Source organism: Danio rerio, chromosome 4, assembly GCF_052040795.2.
Source record: "Danio rerio strain M-AB ecotype USA chromosome 4, GRCz13ab, whole genome shotgun sequence".
Lineage (NCBI taxonomy): Eukaryota > Metazoa > Chordata > Actinopteri > Cypriniformes > Danionidae > Danio > Danio rerio.
This window is the reverse complement of record NC_141024.2, coordinates 70,764,699-70,785,238: the sequence shown is the minus strand read 5'-3', so window position 1 is coordinate 70,785,238 and position 20,540 is coordinate 70,764,699. Positions and strand designations below refer to the sequence as shown.

General features: G+C 38.7%; 1 protein-coding gene and 1 pseudogene across 1 annotated transcript in view; both read right to left on the bottom strand.

The window, feature by feature from the left end:
* The window catches only part of si:cabz01069022.1, an 89,093-nt gene that overhangs the window by 61,514 nt on the left and 7,039 nt on the right, over window positions 1–20,540 (bottom strand). Inside the window, exon 3 of the mRNA XM_088650338.1 lies at window positions 21–753. Within this exon, the coding sequence (XP_088506464.1) occupies window positions 21–753 (733 nt within the window). The remainder of the gene's footprint in view (window positions 1–20; window positions 754–20,540) is intronic.
* Window positions 6,049–13,610, bottom strand: LOC147845283 (uncharacterized; annotated as a pseudogene).

Here is a 20,540-nt window from a genome sequence, read left to right as displayed (position 1 = left end):
AAATGTAGCTCATCCCACACTGTTGGCAGGTGTAAGGGTTTTCTCCAGTGTGAATTCTCATGTGGACTTTCAGGTTTCCTTTTCGAGTGAAACTTACTCCACACTCCGGGCAGATGAAGGTCTTCACTCCAGTGTGAAGTCTCATGTGTTCGTCAATACCTCCTTTTTGGGCAAAACTTATTCCACACTGTTGGCAGGTGAAAGGCTTTTCCCCAGTGTGAACTCTCATGTGGACTTTCAGGTTTCCTTTCCGATTGAAGCTCTTTCCACATTGTTGGCAGGTGAATGTATTCTCGCTGTTGTGCACAACCATGTGGTTGATAAGGTTTCCCCTTTGACTGAAATTTTTTCCGCACTGCTGGCAAGTGAATAGTTTTTCTCCAGTGTGAACTCTCATGTGAACGTTAAGGCTGCCTTGTTGATTGAATCTCTTTCCACACTGTTGGCAGCTGAAATTCTTCTCTCCGGTGTGAATTGTCATGTGGACTTTGAGGTTTCCTTTTTTATTGAAACTCTTTCCACACTGTTGGCAGCTGAAAGTCTTCTCTGCAGTGTGAATTGTTTGCAAGTTGAAATTACTGCTTTGTGAACTATGAAATGTACTTCCAGCTTCTTCCTCCGAAAACGTATTTTCAGTTTGGGAGATGTTAATTTTTTCTCCAGACATGAATTCGTGATCCTTCTCATCTAGATCGATTTCCACCTTGATGATATTCAGCTCTTGAATCTCCTCTTCTTTCACAGGCATCAGGTCTAAGGTGGAAAGAGAGCAACACAATTTAACCCTAATTTGATACAGAAGTCGGTTCATTCCGCTATTGGTGATCCCTGATGAATAAAGATACTAAGCCGAAAGAATGAATGAATAGATGTATCTTTCCAAAGTTTTGCATGACCTTGTGTCTACATCCACTGAGGGGTATAAAATCTCACAGCTGTGCAGATTGAAACACAGTCACTTACACTTATTCGCGTATAAACTTTGTAACAGGTGTCATCCTGCAGGATTATTGTAACAATTGGTTTTGCTTTACTCTAACCCTTGCCTAACTCAGCTAATTTAGCAGACTTCACAACAAGCTTGGCACTCCAGATGGAACCTCACTATTGAGTAGTTGGAAAATCAGGGTTGGTGTCGGTATACAACCACTCAAGTCTTGCTACTTTCATACACAGCTGATTGATACTGAGGTTGATGACACCAAAAACACGGGCAAGTCAATTCTTGCACCTTATGGGGAGAAAAGATTTATTCTTGGAAATGGAAAGAATCTACAAATGTCAAGAAAAACAATTGATTTAGATTTTGAAGTTTTCTGAACTGACTTAACTTTTGGCATAATTTTTCTGAGAGGAAATTGGCCCTTCAGATGAAAAAGCAAGTCACAATGCGCAAATCTCCTTTGATATATTGAGATAAGGAATATGGAGGACAATGGGTTCAGGTGTGATGCAAAAACTCAACTTCCGATGGTACCGAACGCAATCTTTTTCCATCTCTCATGGACATACAATGAACAAAGTTACCAACTCAATGTCAGATCCGAGATATGGCGACGATTCAAGAGAAGGAAATGAGTGGCAAATATCAGTGTTTATCAGTTGTGGACAAATGAAACACAAGGCTTGAAGGGTTGTATACTGACACCAACCATGATTTTCAATCCACTCAATAGTGAGGTCCCATCTGGGGCGCCAATTTTGTAGTGGATGTCTGCTAAATTGACTGTGTTAGGCAAGGGTTAGAGCATGGGTTCCCAAACTTTGTCCTGCAGACTTGGCTTCAACCCCAACTAAACATACCTGAATCGACTACTCAAGCTCTTTTTGTATACTAGAAACTTCCAGGCAGGTGTGTTGAGGCAAGTTGGAGTTAAATCTGCAGGACCCCGGCCCTCTATGACCATGCTTGGGCACCCCTGGGTTAGAGTAAAGCAATAAAATTGTATTACAATAATCTTTCCGTATTATTAAAGGAAGCTGGAAAAGGAGGTTGGAATGAAGACAATCAAGGAAGAGGTGGCAATAAATCCTATGTTTGTCACTGACAATGGTGTAACTCAAACGTTTTATGAAACCTGAAGATTTGCATTGCACTGCACATGTACATGAAGAGGATGATTAAGGGTATGATAAACTATGGTTGCGAAACTTCGAAAATCCACAAATGTTGGAACTATTTTGTTACAATATGTAGATGTCTCATAGGGGTCCAAACAAAAAAGAATGTTAGCTGAGATGCTGGAGGCTAGATTGGGTACAAAAACACTTAAGAGTAAATACATTGGAAAAATGTGGCTGATTCCAGCGTTATGGACGTGACATTTGCAGTAAAAAAATGAAACGTTTATACTCAGAGAAGGTATATGTTAACAGTAAATTGAAATATGTTTATTTTTTTAACCCCTTAACCATGGAGTTCAGGCATCAAAAAATATCAGTCTATGCAGGTGTTTTATATTTAAAATGATGGCAAAATGAATGCGTTACGGACGTGACAAAAAAAAGACATGAGTTTTGTGAGTTGACATACTTTGTGAAAATTCTGTGAATAAAAATGCAGAAGCCAAAAAAAATATAACAGTCAAAAGGATAAGAGTTGGCTCTGCATGGGACATATATAATTTGTTTTGTTTAGTTTTTCAGTTTTGCATTAATGAGGTAGAACTATCGTTACGGACGTGACTTGTCTTCGTTACGACTGCTCTGAAATTGACTGTTGACACATTATGAAAATCAGATAAATGCTTTCAAAACTTTAACAAAGACCTTTTTGTGGATATCTGTTAGGTGTGTAAACCAAGAAACGTTAACCTCTGAGACATCTGAATGGTAAGGTTGCACTATTTAATCAAATTAGATATATTCTTGTTAAATTAAATTCGTATTAAGGCATGCATGTTGTTAAAGGTTAACGCACGTTCAAATGTCAATTCGGAAACAATGATGTATGCATGGTGCTTTTTTTTTTTTTACTCTTAATGACATAATTGGCATAATGATGGCATAATCAGCTACAATATGCTTATAGCATCAGCTCCTGATGTTTCCAGACGAACTTGAATGATGCCCGATTGTTAGTGCGCAAGTCCGTGTCTGTGTGGAGAATGGTGTCAAAATCTAGCGTCACAGTTATGGCACTATTTTATTTGATTACAAAGTTAATTCCAGAGATGCGTTTGAACGATTATCGATTCAATAAATAGTTTCATTTGTCCACTCTATGCGCTTGCTTTCGTTGTCTCATCTGCAGTTGCACAATGTCCATACAGAAAACGGGGTAAGGGAGTAGCCTAAGCTTTATTAGGCTGGCTTGTCAAAGCCAGACTACTGAAATGCTATATAAACGTAGTATTCTTCTTCTGAGACTATAAAACAAAACGCATCTCCTCCTAGAGCTTTCAAGCTATTACCACCAAACTCACTCCAGACCTCCGAACTATTCTGACTCGGGTTGCTATATCTCCTCAGACTGATCTGACTTTCGGTTTTTCAAAAAACGTCCTGGGACTGTTGGAAAAATCCCATAGACTTAACATTGGACCAAACTTTGTGACCTCGTAACTCTGCGTCAGACTGTCGCACAGAACTCTAACTAGGCTAATTTAACTCAGACTATCAAACTGCTAATAACTGATCACCTTTAAACTTTCTAGCCATGCCCTAGCAACCACTTTTGGACCCTAGAAACTGTCCCATAGACTTCCATTCAAAAGACTCTCATTGACTTAACATGGGATCAAACTTTGTGAGCTCATAACTCTGCATCAGACTGTCCTACAGACTAATGGCTGAGCTCATTTAACTCCGACTACCAAACTACCAATAACTGATGAGCTTTTAACTTTCTAGCCACACCCCTAACTACCACATACTGCACCCTAGCAACTGTCCCATAGACTGTAATTAGCTGTGCAATAAAATGCTAATAATTCTAACATGCTAATGACATGCCAATCATGCTAGCAACATGCTACCCATATGCTAATTATGCTAATGACATGCTAATTCATACTGGAAACATGCTAATAACATGGTTATTCATACTAGAAAAATGCAAATAACATGCTAATTCATACTAGAATAATGCTAATAACATGCTAATTCATGCTAGAATCATGCTAGAAACATGCTAATGCATGCTAGAATCATGCTAGTAACATGCTAATGCATGCTAGAATCATGCTAGTAACATGCTAATTCATGCTAGATTCTTGCTAGTAACATGCTAAATCATACTAGAATCATGCTAGTAACATGCTATTTATACTTTTTCAAACTGTTTTTAAACTAAATAAACTATTACCAACAGGCTTTGTCAAGCCAGCCTCAAAGTTTGTCTCGACGAACTTTACTGTCTAGTTATTAAATGTTTTGTGTAGGCTATGTTAAACAAGCACAGAAAAAAGGCGCTGGTTATAGGTGTGTACAATGCATGACTATAATGGTTATAGACTGTTTATAACCGATTGTGTAAAAATATTGAATGAATTATTACCAATCCTATATCGAATATAATACTCCTATAGTGTATAGTTCAAGCTTAGATCAATATTAAGATTTTAACGTTATTTTGCCGTCTGTAATATAATTTTAATAAGCACTCAAGCGCAGTTGTCGGGTGATGGAAATCTTTGAAAATTATGTTTTAATTTTAACGTGGGTTAAAACAGGTTTGAAAATTGCTTAGGTGTTGGATAAAGTGGTTGGAAAATTAATTGTGTCGCTTTGATAATTTATCTTTACAAATAGTTAATCAGTAAATAAAATAAAAACATATTTATGTTTTGCATGAAATGAAAACTCTGCTGGAGTCGGCGCATGCCTGCAGCGAGACGCGCACGCATTATGAGCAACAGGAGAAGACCAAATGCAGGGAGATTGTTGCTTCATGAGCGTTGGAATGAAGAAATATTGAGCGGTCCTCAAATCTGCGAGTGGCCTTGTGCAAGTATGCAGAAATAATTAGCAGATTTAACGTTATGGAGATATTCACGGGTTACAAAACAAACGTGCTTCTGCGTGAAGTGTTCAGGTACGAAATGTTTTATTTAATGTTTGCTTTTGCGCATTCATCTGCGACATGATTTGTGTTGATCACGCGGTTTATTGACATTTGTTGTTTATGCACCAAATTTCCACTTTTTAAAGATTTCGTGCTACAATGTAGTCTTTACAGAGCGATCAAGACAGTGCTGAGAAAACAAATTTTAAAAGGATAAATGCTATGACTGTCTTGGCAGTTTCTCGTGAAAATAATTTTCTACAAAATCACAGCTACGTAGCTACGCACGTCCACACAAACCTAACGAAATTTACAAACGTTTAACCAATCTGCGCTTTTAAACTATTCCAGTAAATCATTCATAGTGAATCACTTTTATCACAGAGAATGTTTTGAACGAATCTGAACAAATGATTCAGTGACTTGGTATGGAAGGGATAGAGACTTGGCGCCACCCACTGGAGTTTTTTATAAATTAAAAATTAGGTAATATTTCGATATTCTCTTTCTCATGTTTGGAATGATGTTTGTCAAAGTAATTGCAATATTAGCCAGTGCATTACAGTCTGCATGTTATTTATTGTTTCAAAAGATTACCTTTATTATTTGGGTTTAAGAAAGGATGGTATTTGGGTGAAGATTGGATGAAGACAAAACAAAGTCCAAAAAAAGGTGAGCATAAAGTACATCAAATATGTTAGTTTATTGAACATGTAATAATAAATAGCGCCAACAATTAATCATGCAAACTTTTTTTTACATTGGCCAACATCTAGCCGTATGAATATTGTGGTAAGAAGAGATAACAGATGCCTAAAAAAGGTAAGCATGCAGTGAACACAAATCTTATGAACAAATATTTTTAAATAAGGAATTTCAAAAAAGTTGGTTGTAAATGAAGATGTTTTTAAATATTATAACAATGCTGAATTTATCAAATATAAATGTGTATGTTATAAATAAAATCATGCCAAATGGGCCTAAATAAACAAATAAATATGTACAAATATTATTAATCAGATGACGTTTGTTTTTGCCATGTTTTAATCTGCAAAAACCGCCTCTTCAAAGTGATACCTTCATCTGTTGTCAAATTTTTGGATTGAGTCTCAATAACTTGGTCAGGTGTCACCCAAGATTTATCTTCCTTCACAGGTAAGATGTACACAAAACCAGCGCCGTCGTTCTTTCGTAGGAACCGTATTTCCAGTGCACCCTGGTCTTGGTTATTTGACAGTCCAACAAACAGCCTGACAGATTTGTGTGCTTTGAACTGGACCAAGACACAGTCTCCAGTTTTTATGTTTTTCGCACCTGTTGACTGATGCTCAGCTGAGTGCTCTTCGGGAATAGCAGTCAGGATTTCTGAGTTCAGAAATGTATGGACTAGTGCTGTCAATCGATTAAAAAAAATTTAACTAATTAATCACACCTTTTTAAAAATAATAATCACGATTAATCGGATTTAAAATACTGAAACTTGTAATTTTGGCTATTTAAATGTAAAATTAATGTAAACGCAAGACAAAAACTATTTAAATTCAAAATATAATTGTTTAATAGAATTTTTGTTTAACTTGTAACACAGATTTCTTCATGTAAACAACAAACCCACAATAAACCATCAAGATCCTGGCTTGACAGCCATATTTATTACAGAAATGAAAACACAGGCATGTTAATGACATTTAAATTTCAAAATAATCAATGCCAATAAAGAAAACATTGATTTCCATGTTGGATTCTAAGTGGACTGCAAAAAAATGCCAAAATACAGGAATTGCAGATATGGAAAATGAAAAATTATAATAATAAACTATAGAATGCAAACTGTTGCACTCATTGTAAAGTTTTATTGCTGTGAGTTGAGAACATTAATTATAGAGTAGAAACAATTTTGCTTAATCCTCCTTTACATTCATCCAGTTGCTAAGACTAGGAGTATCCCGCAAGTGCACAGAGACTCCCAAATGCCCACAAATGAATGATAATTTCTCGCAAACCGGTCGTTAAATACATTGCACACCCCTCTCAGATACGTCGCTCACTCCACCTCTGACACCACTCAACGCGCTGCAGACATTTTGGCCCCAACGGCCTTCCATACTGGAGCGACTCCCCTCAGATTTAACACGCATGATCACGTTCATCAAATTTGCTTAAACTAAGCGTCCTAAAGTATTACTGTATTTCACAAGGATTCTGACACAACAACGCGAAGCATACGCTTTTGTTGCGTTTAATGAGGAAACATGCACAACTTGGAGGGCTCATGCTGAAAGGCAGAGTAATGCCCTGTCTTTGACAGCTCGCGACTTCACCAGACGTTATGAGTCCATTTACATAAGACACCAATACTCCGATTTTAATATGATTAAGATAATACTCTTGTTAAAATTCTACCATGTAGCCTTAAAAGGAACCTTACCTTAATGGAACACCGAGTCATGAAATGCGGAGGATTTTCTTTCTGTTCGCCATGCGGTATCAACTTACAACAGAAGTCGAAAGTTAAAAATGAAACACCTGAAATTGCATGAAACTCTGGATAACCTTTTATGCAACTAATTGTTTTATACTGGAACTTGCCTTCAAAAAGTGCTTCCTTGGTCTTATCCACATTTCTTGCATGTTGAACACACATCCACCACAACAGGAAGTAAAAAAAACTGCAACTGCGTTAATTGCGTAAAAAAATTTTAACGCGGTAATTATTTAAAATTAATTGCATGCGTTAACACGTTAATTTTGACAGCGCTAGTATGGACACTAGATTGTTCTGCTTCAGAGTAGGGGGGCGCGGGAGAGGATAAGTGTTGAGGTAGAAAAAGGCATAAAAATGCTCCACTATTATATAGGGCTGTACAATTAATCGAAAATCCGATTTCGATTTCAAACGGTTATCAAAAAGCATTAATCGCGATAAACGATTGTTGCATCATATACCGCCACCTTTCCAGTTGTACACGTGGTGCTCTTAAAAGCGCGAAAGAGCGCGTGCTTAAGTGTGTGTGCAGCACGCGCACTCAGTCAAGCCTGATTTATACTTCTGCGTCAGGTGACCGGCGTAACCCACGGCGTATGCAACGCGCGTGGCTGTGCATTTATACTTCTGCGCGCTGTCTCTGTCGGTCTGCATTAACACTTCTGAAACGCTAGTTGGCAGTGAGGTGTAAATGTTCCTCTGTGTCGAGTTTCTTCGCTTCTGTTTTGCTTTTCCTGAACACTTCTGGGATGTACAAGTGGCTCAAACTCGCTCATTTTGAGGCAGGAACCGGCGGACGTGCAACAACTTTAACTATGAGGTAAACACAAAACAAAAATTTCCATCCGGAGCTCCTTCACGGGACTCCACACTTGTAAACAATCGCTCGCGGCATTCGCGCGGCTCTCGGTCCCGCCCAGACTCGTCAGCGCTACCAAGCTGACCAATCACAGAGCTTATACGCGTCGTTGCGACGTGTAGTTACAATTTTTGAGAGGTGCACGTCAGTGACGGCCACGGCGAAGGGCTATGCGTCAGCGCCGTAGCATACGCCGACGTTTGACGCAGAAGTATAAATCAGCCTTCAGAAGCATGTGGCCGGTCTCATTCGCACACTGAGACGAGCAGAGGAGCGCAGACATCTATAGTCATTAACGTGAGCGCTTTAATGGTCAAATAGGTGTCAAAACGCGGTGTTTAGTGATTATTTATATTAACCCTCATTTGTGTAATAAACAAACGAGTTGAGGATCAAAAGACACGTGAAAGAGAAACCAAAGAGACAGCGAGAAATATTCCTACTGCCCCCTGTTTCTATCATTAGCCGCATTTCCACTATCAGGCCAGTGCGAGCCAGGGCTTATATCGGGCCAGGCCGGGCCAATCGCCCGGGAGGTTGAGCAGTGAGGCCGAAATCATGTCGCGTTTGCACTGTGGGGCTAGTAGCTCGCAGCGCGTCAGTAAACCCCGCCCCCAGAACATCCCCCAAATCGAACGTCACTCAAACCGCCCACTTCAGCGAGAATCATGCAGATAAAGCACACCACATTATCACGAAACTATTAAAATTAGGACAACCAAAACAAACAAATGACACGATACTGTACAGCAGTACAACGCATGTCTATACGCACATGCCTGTGTGCTTTCATTCATCATATTCATTTACTCGCCGACCGACTGGCATCGAAATCCTGTGGTCTTGCCACCAACGGAGGGACCTAGCACAGGGAGCGCACACATCCATAATATAACACCACATATATAAAATTCTCCGTTAATAACTCGATATAAAATGTATTTTATAACATCCTCTAGACAGACGCTGTCCAACATTCATCCCAAATGCTCCGGAGAGAACTGAAACATATATTTCGTTGCGCTCAGCAGCAATGCACTGTAAAGCTCTTTATGTATTTAAAATTTCCTTTTTTAATTTTACCACGTTATATAAAAACACACACACTTGTTTGAGGACACAGTTTGAACACATTTTGAACTTGCAGTTTTTTCCGTCTAAAAAAGTGCTGCGCAGCTGCAGACAGAAAAAAAGGTCTCCTTTTTCTGCGTTCACTCACCCCGAAAATGCTCTGTTTGCATGATTTGATTAGATTAATCGTATCCAAATACTTTATAAATAATATTTAAAACATTTGCCGGTGTTTATTTATTTATTTATTTTTTAGAAAATCTTTTTTTCAAAGAGGCTTTTGAAAAATGAAAGTTTAATATAAATTTGAAACAGTTTGATATAGTACCTAATTGTTATACCTATAGCTTTTATTAGTTTTTTATTGGTTTATTTATTTAATGTGATTTTATTATAGGCCTATCTGATATTTGTAATTCTTTAAATTATTTAAATATAGCTTAGGCTATTTTATCTAGATATGACACTATTGTTTTGAGCCTACAAAAGCGGACATGAAAATTGTAAAGTTTAATGTCTTTCTGTTGTATTCATATAGTGTATTATCTCCAAAATAAATTAGAACAATAAAAATAAAAGAAAAAAGCCGCTCGCGGCATCAACAGAGCTATGAATGGAGCGCTCTTTTCCTCGGTCTCACACACGCACAGGCATCTAAACGCGCAAAAACACACTTACAGTATTAAACTTGACAAAACCTATTGAAATCCTTTACTGTCTGCTGTGTCTTTAATATGGTGTAAAGATTAGTATGCGTTATTGAAACATCAAAGAGATGCAGCAAAGAAAAGTGACTTATTAAAACTATCATTTTATGCAACAACCTTACATTTAAAAGAGAAACATAAGGGCAATCATATGCAAAAAAGACCCCAGCCTATAATTTGTTCCAGATGTTTTCTTTCTCTTATTTATTTATTTGTTTATGTGTTTGGCGCATGTACTCGTGTGCGATCGGAAAACTGTGCCCGCCTCTCCTTTCACTCTGCCCAGAAGCCCCGGCTGGCCCTCTTTGGCCCAAGGTATTCGGCGGGCCGAAAAAAGCCGGCCGCTAGCCCCAAGAAAGCCCCGCTTTGGCCCTATTAGGCCCCGGAAGTGACAGTGGAAACGCCACTGGCCTTGGCTCGCTCGCTTTAGGCGCGATAGTGGAAACGCGGCTAATATTAATCAAACAACGAGAAAATCCCTCAGTAGTCTTGACGGAAGGACGGCTGTAGCTAAAGTGTTTTTCTTACAGTGAAGATGCTTTAAGCACAGTTTGTTTCATATTTTTATTCTATTGTATTTATTTCTCTTTCCTTTGCAGGGTGGAAAATAACTGTATGTATACACTTGATGTCAGAAATATTAGCCCTCCTGAATATTAGCAACCCTTTTCCTCTCAATTTCTGTTTAATGGAAATAATTTTTTTTTTTTACTTATTTCTGAACATGATAGTTTTGATATCTCATTTCTAATTACTGATTTCTTTTATCTTTGCTATGATGACAGTACATAATATTTTACTAGATATTTTTTTAAATACAAGCATTCAGATTAAAGTGCAGTTCAAAGGCTTAATTAGGGTAATTAGGCAAGTCATTGTATAACAGTAGTTTATTCTGCAGACAAACAAAAATATATATTGCTTAAGGGGGCTAATAATATCGACCTTAAATTGGTTTCAAAATATTTAAACCTGCTTTTATTCTAGCTAAAATAAAACAAATAAGCCTAGGAGAAAAAATATTAGAGGAAATACTGTTAAAATTCCTTGTTCTGTTAAACATAATTTGGGAAATATTTATTTTTTAAAAATTCTCAGGAGCGCTAATAATTTTGACTTCAACTGATAATCGTTTTGAATAATCGTGATTACAATTATGACCAAAATAATCGTGATTATGATTTTTCCCAAAATCGAGCAGCCCTACTATTATATATGTATTTTTAAGTACCATTATATATATATATATATATATATATATATATATATATATATATATATAGCAAAACACATGCTTAAAATTCCAACATAATAGTAAAAATAATTAAAATAAATAACTTTTAATTATTTAAATTTTGCTCACTCACGCATTGTGCTTGTCAACGTGTCGTAAAGGCAAAATCAAAACAAAATCGGGAGAGAAACGTAAATGCAGTGATTCTTCAGAGGCGAAGAAAAAGATTAAACAGTATGACAAAGCCTACCTAAATTTTGGTTTTATTGAAGGCCAAGACAAGTTAAAACTGATTAATTTATATTTTCTATACATATTATATATTAATATTACACAAACACACACATACAGTATATATATATATATATATATATATATATATATATATATATATATATTAAGGGTGTCACAATCCTCAAAATCCTCGATTCGATTACATTTTCGATTCTAAAGGCACGATTCGATTCGATTTTCAATTATGAATAATTAATTAATTAATGACCAATTAATTATTTGTAGCCTACCGGTTAAACTACCTGACCTGCATGGCCTTTGTTTTACCCATAAACAAATCATACAGTAAATGAATAAAGGCAAGTTACACACATAATAACCACCTGTCAATCACTTTTTCTGCGGGACTCGTGAATAGGCAGTGATCTGTGTCGTTATAATGGAATCGGTAAAAAAGACGCACAACCAACAGGAACCAGCCAACAGTATCTGAGGTGTTCGCTAAAATGACTAAGTACAAGTGAGTGAAAGATTGAAGCAGTCCTCTGACTGCCTGGACCTGCTGTCTCGAGCGCATGGCTGTGTGTGCGTCTGTGTCTGTGTGGTCACGTGATGTGCGTTTTCAGAGGTAGAGAGGAAGGAGGGCTGCTCAGAAATGCTACACGCCACTGTGGATGTCAAATCGTTGTCGTTCTAAAATGCCATTTAAAAACAAAGACAGTGTAAACAGGGCCTGAGTGTGTACTTTTCGCGAGCGGATTTGCAACGGGGGCCGGCGGAGGATCGCGATGCCGGTGTTGTCTATCGGACGAACCCTAATACGTACATAGCAGAGCTTGCAAAACTGTGTTTTTTTGTCGACAACACGAACGTTGTCAACATAACTCACTGCAAATCCAAAATGCTTCCACACCGGCGACTTCATTGAAAGAGGAGAGGGTTTAAGCTCTGTCGACGGGTCTCCTGTATCTGCAGTTTAACAAGCCTGTTTTTTCCCGCTTGGCAAGCCAAGCTGACGTGACATGGGGGCGTGGCAGCATCGACGATTCTTTTTTTTTTATTCGATAATCGAAATTGAGCATAAATTTCGATCGATTTCGATTAAATTTTGAAATTGTGACACCCCTACTATATATATATATATATATATATATATATATATATATATATATATATATATATATATATATATAGTGCATATGTGTACACGTGCGTGTGTATTTAAATGGTGGGGGGGGGCTCCAATGTTTGTATATGTTCATGGGAGGGGCCCCTAAGAAAAAGGTTGGGAACCACTGGTCTACTGCACCTTTCCCATGGCTTGTGGCAAAGAAGTGCCACTGCACCCTCAAAGTGGGAAACAGCTCCTTGAATGCAGCAGCGGTAAAAACACCAGATGAATTTATTTTTAAACTGCGAAACAGCTCCATCACTAAATATGTGAAGTTCTTTCATTGCAGGATGTTTCAGTTGAATATACTTTGGTATTGCCACAGACCTCTTGTCATGTTCCAAGCTGTCACTCACAACTGCATACGACTCAGGATCTCCATCAGACCAAACAACAGAGGGAAACACAGTGACCTGCCTCTGATGCCGGTGTGAATTTGATCCTGGTAGGCAGCAGCGTCATTTTCTGCAAAATCTATCTGCAGCACCACAGTTTTCTGGTCAGCTTTTGCCTGATGTTTTTTGGCCTGAAAAAGTTTGCTTTGCTGCCTTTTGACAAAACCGCGATGCACAGATTTTGTAGCCACTGTCTTCAGGAAATGAAGTACATCACTCAGTGCACCATCCTTTTGGACCTTCTTGGACAGCCCTCCAGTTGTTTCCCATGCATACCACCATACTTTCATTTGCTTCTCTTCCTCTGGGATGTTACAGAGAGTATTCATTTCCAAAAGATTGCCGCTCCTGCATTTAGCGCACTCTCCTAACATGCAGAGAGGACTTTCAGGAACACAGGCCGCAGCTTCGGTAAAATTCTGTGTGCTTTGGAATGCCTGCCTCGGCATAATATGTTGCACACATTCCGAGGCTAATTTTATGTTTTCATGGTATCTGCACAGGCATACATTTCTTGGAGTCTCTGATGACAGAAGCACATGAGATGGTCGGAGCTCAGCAAATTTAGATTTCCCAATTACAGGGCCCTATCATACACCCGGCGTAATGTGGCGCAAGGCGTGGCGCAGTAGTCTTTTGGTAGTTTCAGCTTGGCGCAAGAGTGGTTTTGAGGCGTTGCGCTACGCTGTTTAAATAGCAAATGCATTAGCGCTCATTTGTGCGCCCATAGGCGTTCTGGTCTAAAAAGCAAGGCGTTCTGAGGCGGACCGCTGGCGCGTTGCTATTTTGAGAAACTATAATAGATTTTTCATTAGACCAAAACTAACCCGGTCTAAACTCCGGCGCAGAGTTGCGCCTCGCTTACGCACTGCTTAATACGCACAAGAGAGCAATAGGCAAATATCTTTACATATGAAAAAATTAAATATTAAGGATATTTATAGGATATAATAAGAATAGATATAGAATATAAAGGATTAAAATATTACAAAACATTATTTTCTAGCCTACATAAATATGAAAAATCACTGCTTTTATGCCTTCTTCATCTCGGGAGGCTTTTTCAGTTCATTCATAACAATTTGCTTTTGTATAATGTTATTATTATTAGCAGTATTATTTATTATATCCATATTTATATTTGTTTTATTAAAAACAAGCTTAGATTTGTCCACCTGTCAGGTTTTAGACCATATGGGGCACAGCATGTGTTTTAGGATATAACTCAGGTTTTTGAGCACATTTTGTTATTATTGTTCATTTATTCCTTTGCTGGAAATTAGAACTGAATTTAGAAATAGTTTTGAAACGAATATTTGCGCTTAACAAACAAAAGTATTTATTTATAGACTAATTGATGTCTGTGCGTAAAGGTCTCCCTGTCCAAGAGTGAAAGTAGATCATTTATCTCTCATTCACACGCAGTAGATGCTCTGTTTAAGTTTTTTTGTTAAATAACTGTTAACTGTTTGCTTGTGAAATGCTCAGTTTTTCCACTTAGACTTACTTTGCGTCCTGTAAATAGCGAATGCGCACTTAGCGCGACGCAGCTGACTCTTAAAGGGAATGGGAGATGAGACTCTAATTGGTTTATTCTCAAAACACACCTATAACTCATTAAGGAAATAAAATCAACCCTTTTAGACCATGCGCCACAGCGCAAAGCAGATTTCCCGTCCTTAAATTAACAAATTTTGTGCGCAGGCGCAAGCTTGCTGCTCTGTGTCGTGTCTTAGTGTTTTAGAGTTTTTAATTTGTTGTCTTTATCTTTCATTTTTTTGTTTTAGTTTATTAGTGTTAGTAAGCGGTGCCCTCCTTAAACATGAGGGTAGAGAGAGCCATCTCTGTGTTTTTTTTTTTGTTTACTGCTCTTTGTTTGAGCTTGCCGCACACTGCTAATGCTAACACAGCTAGCGGTTGTGATCCGGTTTTTGTTTATACCCCGGACCAGTTGATCTCGTTGAGGGAGGATGCTTCGGAGCACAGTGCGGTCCTCTCGGGTATCCCCGCGGAGTTACGGAGGGGGAAGACTAAGAGAGGCTGCCGTGGAGGAGCAAAGGTGCGAGGGAAAAGAACGAGGAATGGGAAATTGTCTGATGAGCAGCCGAGAAGACGGTGTAAACCTAACCTGCCGTCTTTTGTTATGGGCAACGTGAGGTCACTGGAAAATAAGATGGACGAGCTTACGGCACGGGTCAGATGCTACAGAGAATTTCGTGAGTGTAGTTTGATGTGTTTTACTGAAACATGGCTGCATGAGTATATTCCTGACTCAGTCGTGGACGTGGCTGGCTTTTCGAGTGTCCGGGCGGATAGAACTCGGCGTGAGAGTGGAAAGAGCAAGGGGGGTGGACTTGCTGTTTTTGTTAATGAAAGATGGTGCCACCCGAATCACATTGTGATAAAGGAACGTATCTGTAGCCCGGATATTGAACTGTTAGCAGTGGGGCTACGTCCATACTATCTGCCCAGAGAGTTTTCACATGTGATCGCCATTGTTGTTTACATTCCTCCATCGGCCAATGCGACGACGGCATGTGACGTCATTCACTCCGCTACTGCTAGACTCCAGACAATGCACCAGGACGCGTTCGTCTTCATATCAGGCGATTTTAATCATGTCTCACTGAACAGGACACTGTCCACCTTATCACAGTATGTAGAATGCCCCACCAGAGAAAATAAGACTCTGGACTTACTGTATGCTAATGTGGAAGAGGCATACAGCTGTATAGCCATTCCACCTCTAGGTAGATCGGATCACAATCTTGTGTACCTTCAGTCCACCTACCTACCACTGGTAAAGAGGCAGCCAGCTACTGTTAGGACAGTGAGGGAGTGGTCAAAAGAGGCCAGTGCAGCCATGCAAGACTGCATGGAGACTACGGACTGGGATGCTCTGTGCGTGCCACATGGTACGGACATTGATAACCTCACAGACTGTCACTAAGTACATCAACTTCTGTGTGGATAGTACTGTACCAGTGAAATCCATACGCTGCTTTCCCAACAACAAGCCATGGGTCACTAAAGATATCAAAGCCCTTCTGAATGAAAAGAAGGAGGCATTCAGGTCAGGTGATAAGGAAGCAGCTAAGGAAGTACAGAGGCGCTTGTCTGTGAGGTTAAAGGAGGGTAAGGAGAGATACAAGAAAAAGCTGAAACAAGAGCTGCAACAGAACAACAGTATGTGTGGAGAGGCATGAAGAACATTACTGGCTTCAAGACCAGCAGCCCTAGGACTGATGGTGATGTGGATAGGGCCAATCAGTTTAATATGTTTTTCAACAGGTTTGACAGTAGGCCTCTCTCCAGACTCTCCAGCTCTGACACAGCCCTTACTGTACCTAGTGCATCTGCTCCCCCCTACAGTGTCACGTCAAATTGCAGCACTTTGCCCTACTTCGCGCCCTCTCCCTCCTCCTCTTTCACCATCGTACCAACTGAAGCCTCCACCGCCTCTCCTCCTTTCATTGGTGTCTCAGACACTTATAAACCACCTATGATCATCACTGAGGACCAAGTGAGGAGAGAATTATGCAGACTCCATCCTGCTAAGGCACCGGGTCCAGACGGATTAACCACACAAGTACTTAAGCTGTGTGCTTCTCAGTTAAGTGGAGTACTGCTGAGGATCTTTAATTTGAGCCTCAGTATTAAGAAAGTTCCTGTGATGTGGAAAACATCATGTCTGGTTCCGGTACCCAGCAAAAACTCCAAAAACTGTTGAGGAGATCACATAGCTTGTCTCACTCTGCTCTTTTCACAGACACAAACACACACACACACATTGCCCTCGTCCGCGCACACATACACACCTCCGGGCGACAACGCGCGCGCGCACACATACACATACCTCCGGACGACAGCGCACACACACACTACCCTCGTCCACGGAGCTCCGTAAACGAAGCAGCACGCGTCGCGTTTTTAACGTGACTTTGCACGCGATAAGAGAATATAGCCAGTTAACCTGATACAGTACACGCGGTTACAAGTAACAAATCACAACTAAATACATTTGCAAGCTAGAGTCAACGAGGCAACTTTAATCGCACGTACTTACACTTGAGAAATGGAGGAAGAAACCCATCCTGACGTCCAGCAGTAAGTTACTCTTTACTGATCCTTCCTTTAACAAACGCAGATGAAGTATTATTTGTAGCATGTAGTTTGCAGAAGTTTCCAACTACTTGGTTTTAATGTTGAGGTTTTATCTTTGGGTAGAGACTCGATAATATCGTGTGACTTCAATCGACCGGCATGTTTGTGTGCGTGTGTTTTGTGGGTGTGTGTGTGTATCTGGGTTTCTGTGTTAGAGGGCGGGGCCTCAGGTTTGAAATCTCCCGGGTTTGCGCGTGCACGTGAATAACTTGGTTTCGTTCGTACGTCATGACGAAACACCTAATGACTCGGTATCAAGGCGACTCGTCTGAAGCACTATGAGTCGACTCTTTTATAGATGAATCAACTGTTTTAAACACTGTACTCTTACAGATTTAAGCCTTAGCTGGATACTTCACTTCACTTAGAGCTGTGTTACACACTACATGGAGGGGAATTTTTTTAAAAACCCATAATATGGGCTCTTTAAGAATTTCATCATATAGAATGAGATGTAGTGTAAATACATTTTGTTAGTTTCTTTATTGGTGATTTGTATATCGTTTTATTGGTTGTTAAATAATATTTCTGTTATTAATATTGATGTTTGTTTTAATAAAATGTTTTAAATGTTTAAATAAAAATATTCATTTATTAAACGCGCCATGGTCAGTGTTTTATTGCAATTTATTTACTTTTCCAACTGAATATGTACATGTCAAATTATGTACAGGTTACTGCAACTGAGGAAGAAATTTATCAACATTAATAGTTGCAGACCAAAAATTAAATTTCACTAATTCTTTCATTGTAAACTCTTTGGCCACAGCGTGTTCACCATATTATTATCTATTTATTATTGTAATTTATACATTTTTGTTTTCTAAACTTGTGTACATAGACGTAAATATAAAATTACTTACCAATTACCACAAATAAAGAAGAAATTTATCCAGAATCGGACAATAAACAGTCCCCCTCAGAAATTACTGCTTTCTGACCACAGAGGGCGCGCGCGGGAAAGAAAGTGAGGGAAAACGCATCATCACGAGGGGCGTGTTATTGAAGGCAGGATAGGATGTTGGTGATTGGTGAAACTAATAAATGAACAATAAAAATGAAGTGTGGTCAAAAACTTGAGTTATATCCTAAAACACATGCTGTGCCCCATACGGTCTAAAACATGACAGGTGGGCAAATATAAGCTTGTTTTTAATAAAACAAATATAAATATGTAGGTGATAATTAATACTGCTAATGATAACATTATACAAAAGCAAATTATTATGAATGAACTGAAAAAGCCTCCCGAGATGAAGAAGGCATGAAAGTAGGGTTTTTATATTCATGTAGGCTAGAAAATAATATGTTTTGTAATATCTTACAATTTACTTTGTTCTGGTCTATTGAAAAATCTATTATAGTTTCTCAAAATAGCACTGCGCCAGCAATGCTTCTCAGAACGCCTTCCTTTTTAGAGCAGAACGCCTAAGGGCGCACATATGAGCGCAAATGCATTTGCTATTTAAACAGCGTGTTGCAAAACCTCAAAACAACTCCTGCACCAAGCTGAAACTAGCAAACAACAGTTGCGTCACGCCTTTCCCCACATTTCGCTAGGTGTATAATAGGGCCCTCTGTGTGTGTATGTTTGTGTGTGTGTATGCGCATTTGTACACTGCGTGTGTGCAGATCAAAACTAAATTATTAACTTAAATGATTAGATTTCCTAACACTGTAGAGTGTTTCTTTTAGTAATTAGGCTGGCTTGAGAAACAAGCCAGACTACTGAAATCCTTTCTAAACTTATTATTATTTTTTTTAATCTTCTGAGACTAAATTTGCAAGACTATCTCCTCCTAGAGCTTTCGAGCTATAACCACCAAACTCGCACCAGACCTCCAAACTATTCTGACTCGTGTTGCTATATCTTTTCCGACTGATCCGCCTTTCGGTTTTCCGAAAAACGTCCCGGGACCGTCGGAAAAATCCCATAGACTTAACATTGGACCAAACTTTATTAGCTCATAACTCTGCGTCAGACTGTCACACAGACTTCTAACTGGGCTCATTTAACTCAGAATACCTAACTGCCAATAACTAATGAGCTTTTAACTTTTTGACCACGCCCTAGCAACCACTTTTGGACACTAGAAACTGTCCCATAGACTTTCATTCAAAAGACTCTCATTGACTTAACATAGGATCAAACTTTGTGAGCTCAAAACTCTGCATCAGACTGTCATACAGACTACTGACTGAGCTCATTTAACTCAGACTACCAAACTACCAATAACTGATGAGCTTTTAACTTTCTAGCCACACCCCTAACTACCACATACTGCACCCTAGCAACAACAGTCCCATAGACTTCCATTGCAAAAGACTCATTGATTTAACATTAGATCTAACTTTGTGACCTCAAAACTATCTATCTATCCTTTTTCAAACTGCTTTAATCTATCTATCTGTCTGTCTGTCTGTCTGTCTGTCTGTCTGTCTGTCTGTCTGTCTGTCTGTCTGTCTATCTATCTTCAAACAGTTTTAATCTATCTATCTATCTATCTATCTATCTATCTATCTATCTATCTATCTATCTATCTATCTATCTATCTATCTATCTTCAAACTGTTTTTATCTATCTATCTATCTATCTATCTATCTATCTATCTATCTATCTATCTATCTATCTATCTATCTATCTATCTATCTATCTTCAATCTGTTTTAATCTATCTATCTATACTTTTTCAAACTGTTTAATCTATCTATCTATTTATTTATCTGTCTGTCTGTCTGTCTGTCTATCATCTTTTCATACTTTTTAAAACTGTTTAAACTAAATAAACTATTTCCAACAGACTTTCTCAAGCCAGCCTAAAGTTTGTCTTGACGAACTTTAATAATCTAGTTACACCTGCTATGTCATCTCCACACCTTTCTCTTTCTGTCCTTCTATACTCCTCAAGTAGTTCTGGGTTGCTGTACAATTTTTTCCAACCTGGCTTTTGCTAAAGATTTAATTTTTTTTATTGCTGACTGTTTAAAATGAAACAAATCAAAGCAAAATATAAACAGTTAGTACATTTTAAACTTAACATTAAATTCAAAAGAGTTATTTGAATTTAGTATGCAATTTTACTTAAATTCTCATTCCCGAAACACCTGTTCTCTCTACCGCAACTGTCCCTAAATGGTTGCGGTATATGAGAAAAGAGTTGCGGAGAATGAGGTGCCTCACTATGTTTTGCAAATAATAGGGAAGCTATGATGATT